Here is a 10591-nt window from a genome sequence, read left to right on the forward strand (position 1 = left end):
GGCACCGTGTTTTGACACAGAAGAAGACTATAATCTCTGGTTTAGCTGAATCGATTTTGATCACTTCTCCATAATGTTTTCAACTGTGTTATAGAGTGCTAAAGTCACGCCTCGTCTGGTTTCCCCCCATGGGATCTTATTTCTGATAAACAACATAGGCCAAAACAACAGCAGCAAACACAACACAGAGCCCAAGTCACAGCCCTTCAGGGACTACCACTTAAGTTTCATAAACAAGTCAGTTATCAGTTAATCAATAACAACATGTGGCATACGTTGGAATGCTTTCTCATTCCTCATAATAAGTGTCTCAACTAACATGATATGGAGTTTAAACAACAGTTACTTGAATGATGATCTAATAAAAAAAAAACTACACTGATGTAATTTCTGTCTGCAACGAGCTCACACAACACAATGAACAATACAATGGATTTAAAGAGTCAAGACCACCTTTATTTGCCTTGTAAACAGCATAAATCAATTCAGTAGCATTGAAAACCCCTACCAAGCCATTATTTACAAACATTTCATCAATTATTACAGTCAAGGAGGAAAAAAAAAAACTGTAGGCAATAGGCTGTTATGGGCATTTCATAAGGATGAGATGCTTTCAGGATGACTGGTTTTTCTATTACATTTTCAGATATCTGGTGAGCAGTAACATTCATAATAGCTAGCTAAGGAAGTGGAAGGGGAGATACTCAACGATTAAAAGCAAACAAAATTTTAATATTCAAATGAGGGAAGGAGGGGAAGCAGCCTCTAAAAAGACTTGTTGCATTCTTTAAACCGAAAAAAACACGCTACCACTCCATGCTCGCTGAAAAGTATCTTTAAGACAGGTCTAACCCTCAGTATTTACATGAGTGCATTGAAGTATTACACCTCTCTGACAAGTTCCAGATAAGAAGATATATAAAATGTTTTTATTTTTCGAAACCAAACCTGAAAGAGAAGCAACTCTATTGTCTATCAAACACCAGAATTTAAGCACTATAGAGGAAACTCAACATCAGATAAAAGAGCGAATGAGCCGACTGGTAACCCTTTTTAGTGTTTCGTGTCAATTATTGCATAGTAAACTACACTTTGAGATCGGGGAGGGGGGGGCACATGCATCTGCTGTTTGGAGCACAGCAACAAACAACCGTACAAAAGCATAAGAAATCTCACTTGTGCCTTATCGTAGCCAATTTCCAGCGGAGGTTAAGCGATTCAACATTCATTTGGGGAAATATAACAGAGGGAGGAAAAACTATATGGTCAGTCACATGACACAGCTTCTCACAAAGCACAGTCTATGCAGTATAAACATTCAGGCGAGAGAGAGGTCAGGAAAATTGCTCAAAGTGCTTTATGGCTCGTGAGATAACAAGGGACGCAGCAGAACCCGATTCAAAATGCTTGTATTTTTTTTTGGGAGGTTGTGACTTTAAACACAGGTCTCTACTTCTAACATTTATATACAATTTAAAGGGGCAGTTCACCCCTAAATCAAAAATATATGTTTTTTGTCTCTTACTTGTTGTGCTATTTATCCATCTAGATTGCTTTGGTGTGAGTTGCAGCGGAGCTGTAGAGATGTCTCCCTTCTCTCGAATATGATAGAAACAGATGGCTGCTCATTTGCATTTTATCACTCAGTGCAAGACACTGACAGCTGTTTGCAGAGTTTGAGTGACAAGGAAGACTAAAGGAAAAGGTACAGTGTCCTCACAATACATGACTTTGGTAAAAGTTTGTTAGCCCACTGTTTATTTTTTCGGCAATGTTTCAGCCTCGCGTGACGTCAACACATGTTCCGAAATGTTCTCCGTCATCCCGAGTTGTTGTTCCGGAGGCGTCCTCCTGACCATGACTAGATGCGAGTGGTGATACATTAGGCGGGTGTAGTTTAGCGGAAGGAAAAATAGTTCTCACATTGAAGTGCTCACCACAAGATCTTTGGATTACTTAAATGACAGAGTCGGGATTTTTTGGCGCTTTGAACACCACAAGTCGAGCGCCACCTGGTTCCATAATATTCAGGAGAAGGCAGATACCTTTATGGTCAACGTCTCCAAAACTTAACAACTCAAATCAAAACAATCTAGATGGATAATCAGCATCAAAGGTTAGAGGAAAAATATGTAGTTTTGATTTGGGGGTGAACTGTCCCTTTAAAGGTTTTAGATCCCTTGAAGACTTTTCCTAAAATTCTGTTTCTACTTCAAGTTTTTAGGGGGAAAATAACTAGTACTCAGAAACATGTCACTAGGAAAAGCTAAAAGTTTAGTTAATTTGAGTCCCTGCTACAACATGACAATATTCTAGCCTCACTTCTATATCCTTCAACACATTCATTTTATCATAACCTGCACAGAACACTTGGTAAAGAGACTTGATAACTAAATAAGGAGAAGGTTGGTGAGTAGTATGGTTTTACACAGAAAATACCATCTAAACCAAGTTACAGTAGTAATTCAAAAGTGGTGTAAGAGAGAATTAAGAAGCGTGGAAACTTAAAGGAAGGTGAGGTGGAAAATTTAATGTTAAGTCAATCGAGTTAGTGATATATGGCCTTTATTGTCTTACAGTACTCACTGTTGACATAGGGCAATTATGAGCCATGCTAGGCACTTAGGGTTCTTTTGTATTGACAGATGTGGGCTGTTACAGATGTAGACAGTAGTAGTCTGCAACCCAGATCCTTCTATGTAGCGTAGTGACTTAAATAACGAGCTTCTGTCGTTAAACAGACTTAAAAGGCTGGCTTAAATTCTCGCACCGACACCGACAACACCCTCCTATAATGATACAGCAACTCCACTCACACGCTTTTCTTCCCTGTGCGTCCAAGAGCGTGGAAATGCCTCCTGTAGCCATAAATCCAAGTGAAACAAAGAAATCTGTGTAGCGTAATAGAAAACTAATGAACATATTTCTATAATATTATCCTAAATGTCAGCCCTGACTGAATACTGGGGATCTTTACATACAGCTTAGAGCAACTTCTCCAATATGTTAATCTGTGGTTTGTTCAATTAAGTGTGTAATCCCTGATTGCATTAGTCCTGGTGCCATAAACCTATCAAGACCCTTCCTTTCTTCCTGGCCTTATTAAAAACATTTCCCCAAATGGAAATATATAGTATATATACTGCATACATACAGCCAGGGTGGGGGTGGGTATCTGTGCAAAAACTAGAAGACCAATAAAATAAAGGATTACAATGCTGTTTATCTATCCTTGGTTGTCAGTTTTTCAATCAGCTCCTGTAGTGGGACCAGCTCTTTCCTGTCAATGAGGTTGAACTCCTGAAAAAGACGAAAAGGGAAAGATTTCTCACATTGTGCTTACATTACATTATTGCCAACATGCAGTATGACTCGAGTGAGAAGCACTGAAAGATTCTGTACCTGAACAAAAAAGATGAAGTGTTTGAATGACGTGTTGAGGTGGGCCTCCTCTTGCAGCTGCATGACAGAGTCAAAGTGCTGGTGGTAGATGTGAGCGTAGACTCTGAACAGCCGCTTCAGGATGGTCTTCGCCACCGACATAAAGTTTCGCTTGAAGGGGACACCTTGGAAACGAGAAGGAGAAAGCTGTTATTCAAACATACAGCCAAAGATAAACTGCAGCTAGGACGGTCACTGAGTTAATGGCTTTGTGGAAACACTTTCAGCTTTAGAATACCAAAATATTATCGACATTTCACAAACTATGAGTTTATGGATACATAACGGGTCTGAATATGTCAAACTGTTTCAACACTAATTTTCTTCAGTATACACCAGTACACACACACACATTTTTTTAAAAAAAGGCTTGATCTAAGAAAAAAAGAAATGTGTCTAAAGAAGAAAAGGGTGACATTTAATGGCTGCTGCAGTTATTCTGCTGCTCTACGCAGCGAGCCGAGAAGACACATGTTTAAAGTTCACTCAATCCATCTTCGTCTCACTGTTAATCTCAATAAGCCCCAAACGCTCAGAGCAATAAAGAAAGATGCAAGTACAGCATGTTCTCTGGTTTGCCAATGCCTCCACAGGCAGGCCACGGCACGATTTAAGGGAAGTGCAAACAATCATGACTGCAGCACGGAACCACATCACACCGTAGCTACATGGTTCATCTGTAGGTGGGGAATGCTGATGGAGTTAAAACAGCACTGTATTATACACCTCAGATTGTGCAGTTCTCTATGATTCAGTGAATGTTAAGCGAGTGCAGACGCCTGGAAGAGAGCCTCTTTCTGCAGAGTACACAGCAGAGCTACAGTAACCTACAGTGCAACTCAATTATTCAAAGGGAGCAGGTGACAGACAGGATGAGGAGCTCTTTAATAAAGCTGTGACACAGGAATGGGCATGCAGTGTCCAGTCTTCTACGCATCTTGTTCATTCAGAAACAAACATGACCAACCCTGGAGTCTTTTACAGATCATTTGAAGTCTTTCTGGTACAAAATAATAGCTACCATGGATCTATTCATCATGGTACTGAAGCACACTCCAGGTGAGCACCTTCAGTCGTTGCTCCTTCCACTGAGATGTACTTCAGGATGGATGAGATAATTATTTGTGCTGGCTGCCATCCACCCCTATTGAAGCTCCACCTTAGATGGCACAAGCTTGTGTTGGTATTTATGTAAATTGCAGCTGTTACCCAGTTATTTCTGACAATTTCAATCTGGATGTGTTTGTGAACTATTCCGTGGATTCATGAATAAGCAAACAGACGAAATGTTCATGTACTTTCCTGCTGATGACCTAGAAAATGTCCCCTCTGGTATAATAATAGTAATAATAATAATAATAACAATAATAATACATCCACTATGTAATACTTCGTCCCTTCTTCCACATCACGGGGCTCCAACTTTATTGCATCTACAATTCAATTAGCATTTCAAGCAATTTAAATGTACATTCCCTCTAAGTTTCAAGAGTTTACCTACAAGTATAATTTACACTCTTTGCATGGCAGTTTAAATTCAACAGACTACAGCTGTTGGGTAAAAAAAAAAACTATCTGCAGACATCTGATCATTAGTCATTCAGCAGGTGTAGGAAAGTTGCTTTTCTTTATAGCTGATTACTAACAGAAACCGCACAAACACATAAAACCCACACGAAACAGACGGCTTTGACAGGAGATGAGAGAAAACGGAGGTGAGTCATACCGATCTTTGAAGGGAAAAGTGTCTCATCGTCCAGCTGGTCTTGCACCCAGGTCATGAGGTAATCGATATACTTGGGAGCAGAGCATTTGATGGGCTTCTTGATGTTGGTCCCATCAGCCCAATGGTACTCATACCTACAGAAAACACAGGTAGAAGATATCTTATATTGAAAATAGTTTTTTTATTCATTCTCATTCAGTCTCATTTTCAAGATGCTGATGCAACTCGCAATCACATCTTTCTCATACAGATCCTTTCAACCTTGCAGGAGCCAATCTAAATCATGTGAGCTCCGTTTTTCCCTGAGAGATACTAACATATAAAACATCCACTGAGAATGAAATGAGCCTGGCAGCAGGAGGCCAGACTACTGATTAAGGCTGGTAGGTGTTTTACATTATCACAACAACAAGGCATGCAGCATTATGAATTCAATTAGATTTTAATCACCCCCACCCCCTCCTCTCCTCCATGCCCCTGCTGAGCCTTGAGAGACGAAGATGAGCAGGTTATAATAAACTATAACCTCACAGATCTACACTGATGAACTTACTTAGGACCAGCGGACATGACTGGACAGCTTTCCTCTGTGCAAAAATCTGTGATGGTGCCGTACAGCATGTTGATCTGGTTGAAGAAATCCACAGCTGATAAGAAAGAAAAAAAAGAACATATTTAAATCAAGAATAGATGGGACCAAACGCCATGTGTGTCAGCACAAATAGCTGGCATCAAGTTTCCCCCACAGCCCTCCACCCCGGCTTCACAGCCCAGTTCAAAACTGTAGACCAGGGCGCACTCCAGTTATCTGCAACAAAATGCATCACTCATTCCCAGCAGTTCACAGCCAACTCTGGCTTTCCTTCAGTTTGAGATATCTATTTAAAGTGTTGGCAGAGTTAGTGTTCTTTCTGCTAAACTTACGGAAAAAAATCTCACATAAAAAAGACACACTGAACAGCTGATGTCTTGTGGAGAGATGATCAACGAAGATACCTTTGTCCAAACCATTTGTATTCACGACAAGGTCAAGGCTTTATAATAACTTCAAAAATGTCACCTTATATATCAAATATTGGACACTGTCAATTTAAGTGCCTTTCATATGGCTGTAGAGCTGCAAGCATTCACTGGAGGTTTTAAAGTTAATGTGAAGCTTGATTACAACCAGTGTTGGAAAGCAGTATTGAGAATTATTTAAATACAGAAATGTGCATTTTCAAGGCAAGGCCCTGCTAAATTATCTTCCTACTGTCTTTTGATGTCAGTGAGCACAATTCAGATGCTTGATAAAATGGCACTAAAACACTTGTTGGGAGAAGGAAAGCATGATATATATAGAGATGTATCAGGCGAATAGATGAGAAGGCCAAAAAGACTACAGCCGATGAACAACTAGCTTGTGCGTTCTGCACTTGTGTGAAAGGAAATATCTCTACGTACCACCAGGTAATAGTGGTCTGTATTCATCAGGAAGATTCAGAACTGCAGATCAACAAACCGTTGCTGCTAGAACGGCCTTTGCCAACTGTTCTCACACCACACTCACAAATACAGACACATCTTATCGAGAATATGTCTGGTAAAAAGGTGCAAAAAGCACTGGTGAAGAGGTGGAGGTGGAAAAAGAGAGAAATGACTGCAGCCTCTGCCGTGCTCTCAGCTGATCAGCGCGTTGCCATGACAGGCGCCAAAGTCGTCACCACGGCAGATTTTTCCTGGAGCTTAGACTGAGCTAGATGTGTATGCAAAGAGACAGCTGAGCCACAGAAGATCAGAGACGCTCAGGCTATAAAGATGGCATTGCAAGAATTGTTGAGTCACTATAAAGCACAAACCACTGGTGGCTTATTGCTTCAAATGCTACCACATGATTATTGGGCCGGGTAATGAATCAAGTGTTACTTTCAATTATTATTTTGGCTTCAAACAGTTCAAACAATATAAATGAGTTCTGTCTCACAATCGAGCTCTTGTTTCTTCTTGTGTTATAAATCCAGCGTACCCCTCGCCTTAACAGCGTTCACCCCCGCCCTAAAAGCCTAAACTCACTCTCAGCCAGGCTGTGGCATGTTTAGCTCAGCTCAAGACGAGATGAGGAGCCTTTGGTCAACAAGAAAGACTAGAAATCCTTTCAGCTGTAACACGTTTTTCAAGCAAAGATGACAAGCATTTGCTGGTGGCAGCTTCTTAATACACAGTGAACTCACAGTGGGAGAGCAGTATCAAATACATCCCAATACATCTATTTTATAAATTCATGATGTTTACAAAGTCAATGAGTAATCGTGTTCAAAAATCATGACTTCAGTGCTGAAAAAAATCTTCAACATTATGATTTATGTCATCCGCGAGCAGCCTCATCTGTCGCAACGCTTCTTAAAAAAACTCTAATGAACTGCGCCTCGTGAACAGACATCATGAGGAAAGTCATAAAGACTCGGTGTTGGGAGAAGTTATTCTAACTTCCCTTTATTGTGCAAGTTAGAACAGCTCATGCGGCAATGACTAACATCCATCCATTTCCACCAAGCTTTTATGAAACTGGAGAGTACGGGGATTGCAACGATGACTGACATAGCCGAGACATCTCTCAGGCAAAAACTCAAAGCTGGAGGATGCCTGAACTTGTCAAGTAAACCGAGTAGATAATAGTGGATACATGCAGTCACAGCCTGCTTCATTTTTTATGCTCTTGTGCTACAAAGGGATTCCTAAATGCATCAAATGTTTGAAGACCCGTGCAATACAGTCCACCCAAATCAACTGCAATTAACTTCAAGAGCATCAAATGACAGGCAAACAGCAAAATCAAGAGAACGTAATGATGCATTCGATGTGTTTCTATGTGTCCTGCATCGATTTTGACAGATCAGAATCCAAAACCTCCCCACATCACACTAAAAAGACCTAAAATAAAAACTTAATTAAATTCCTAACATGCAAAGACACTGGACATCTCAAAACCCCGGAGGGCATTCTGACGCAAGAGGATATTAATCTCCTGCTGACCGACCACTTGTCTCGATTTAGACCTACGTAAACAAGCCTCTCAGAACACAGACAATAAAGTCTATTTAACATTCACAGTGGTTTTTCCAGCATGAATGCACGCGGTCTTTAGAGGGAATGCCAAGATCTTACAGCCTGATAGTTCGCCCTCAACTGATTCTTGATGTGGACTAATTGAGATTTCAGGGACAGAGGTACTGAGAAGCATGCAGATAAAGAGACCGAGAGGAGAGTGACAGTTGAAACAAAATAAGAGGAATACAAGGACTCTGAAGTTAAAAAGGTGCCTCAACAAAAGAGGGGGAAAAAGGTAAAACTGGTGCTTACTGTTGACTGCGACCCACTCATTTAGGTCTTCACCCTCGGGCAACATGACCGCCATACGCAGGTTTCCACTTCCCAGCGTAGCCTCTGCATGTTTCAACAGCTCGTACTGGTGAGAACCCTCTGGGATATTCTTCTTGGGCTTGAACGTCTTGGATGAGCGGTTTCCACTGTGAGTCACATTTCAAAGAGGGTTAGACAAACGGTGTGATAAATAAGGAGGCCGATAAGATGATGACAAACCGTGAGCTCACACAGTAACCCCCCAGGCGAGGGACTTTTGCAGACAGAAAAGTCAGATTCTTGATTGGAAAAGAGGGAGTTTTGAGCTCCCGTTGACTCGATGGGCTTGGCAGATTCGGTGGAGGAGCCAGAACAGTATGTCTCTCTGTGTGTTTAATGAGGTCATTTGGAGAGGTGCAGTACTCAAACCCTCTCGCTGCCCAATTAAACATGAATTTATGAGAGTCACAACACGATGGGCCACACACTTATACAGTTATTCATTCATTCAGAGCATCAACATCAGCTACTAAAACCTATCTAGAACATTCGATAACATTTCATATTTTATTTTACAAGCAAGACAGACTCTTTTGTCACTATATCCTTTTGAGACAGAAGAGTGGTTGGACTAATTATCTAGACATTGCAATAAAATGCTGTCCATGGCCTGAAATGTGATTTTGGTTGTAATTACACAATTAGGAATCAACCATAGCTGATTAAAAAAAGCCTGATTATACACATTAAAAGGAGGGTTTTCTGATGACATATATGCTGTGTAGCTTATAGGAAATGTCAGACAAGTCTTTCAGTAATGTAGTCAAACCTAAAAACCTAATGTTTTCCTGGGGTCGACTGTTCGTTTTTTTAGCTCATCTCTTCTTCCAGTTACCTAAAAAGACGCGTATTTAAGTTGATGTCCAGCCTTGTCATTTCATCCACAAACAGATATTTGATGAAACAGTGGATGAAGAGATGGATTGGTGGTGCGTACTGTCACATCGAGGCTGGATTAGCCCGTGGCAACAAAGTGTTCACGCCAGCACATATCCAGGCCCGACGGTGAGACACTTACAGTTAAAACATTTGCTCTAGGATCGCTGCTGTGCGGGTTCAAGCCCTGAGGTGGAACACGACAGAAGGTATTCATAGATTACAGATAGTTTACCATCGATGCTGATGTTAATCTTCACAGTAATTCACAGAAAGCTAACCGAAACACATTAGACATTCGGAGCTGAATCCAGGAAGTAGCCCTATCCCGTATTATGCTATGGCTAGCCAGCTAGCTGTGTTACGCAGAAACCGCTGAGGTTTTCCGGACACAAATCTAAATGACAAGGTAAAATAAACACTGAAGATTTAGATAGAACTCACAATAGAAAGCTCATGTTTCCTCGGTTGGCAGAAAATAACTCTCCTGGCAAAAAGCTGGCAAGCAGAGTGGAGGCAGACCGAAGGGATTGTTTGTTCAAACTCCCCCTCACACGTCCGCGGGTTCCTCTGGGGCTTCCTCAAACGGCGGTCGTGTAAAATACAAATTAAATATGCCTCCACCAGAAATACATATACGCCTTGGTGTTGAAGGAAACAACTGAATTGTACAGGCAGGCTGGTCCACTGGATGCTGCTCTGTACGCTGTGAGGCACCAGCGCACTGAATGTAGAGCTCACTTCTTCACCTGACGCTCGCGGCAGATCACACGCACTTCTGCCGCGTGCTGCCACCCAGTGGACAGAAGTGGTCAACACAGCAGGTAGACTTTAAAACTACTCTGTACAGAAGAAACTCACTCCTCTGGAGCTATTGAAGCATCCGTGAACAAAATATTTCCATTCAGTGTCATTTTTATTCATCTGATATTAATACTGAAAAAACAGGATTTTCCTTTTATTTTGTGCATTCAAAAATATGTCATCAAAGTTATTAGTTGAATTATTATTTTCATCCTTGTCAAGATTTTGATAACACCATTACATTGTATTTGTTCAATCAATGTTATTGGTATATTTCCAATAAATTCTATTCATGGTTATTTATTTTTTCATTTTTTCCAGATTACTTTCATTTGAACTGCTTCA

General features: G+C 40.8%; 1 protein-coding gene across 1 annotated transcript; it reads right to left on the minus strand.

Annotated features, from left to right (window-relative positions):
• Window positions 1-434: 434 nt before the first annotated feature.
• Window positions 435-10197, minus strand: LOC119029509 (MOB kinase activator 1B). Its single transcript, XM_037116344.1, has 6 exons — window positions 9887-10197; window positions 8507-8673; window positions 5721-5814; window positions 5168-5301; window positions 3403-3566; window positions 435-3300 (listed from the first exon to the last, which is right to left on the minus strand). Exons 1-6 carry the CDS (start codon window positions 9898-9900, stop codon window positions 3223-3225), a joined length of 651 nt encoding a protein of 216 aa, XP_036972239.1. The 5' UTR covers window positions 9901-10197; the 3' UTR covers window positions 435-3222.
• Between the last annotated feature and the right edge of the window lie 394 nt (window positions 10198-10591).

Source organism: Acanthopagrus latus, chromosome 12, assembly GCF_904848185.1.
Source record: "Acanthopagrus latus isolate v.2019 chromosome 12, fAcaLat1.1, whole genome shotgun sequence".
Classification (NCBI taxonomy): domain Eukaryota; kingdom Metazoa; phylum Chordata; class Actinopteri; order Spariformes; family Sparidae; genus Acanthopagrus; species Acanthopagrus latus.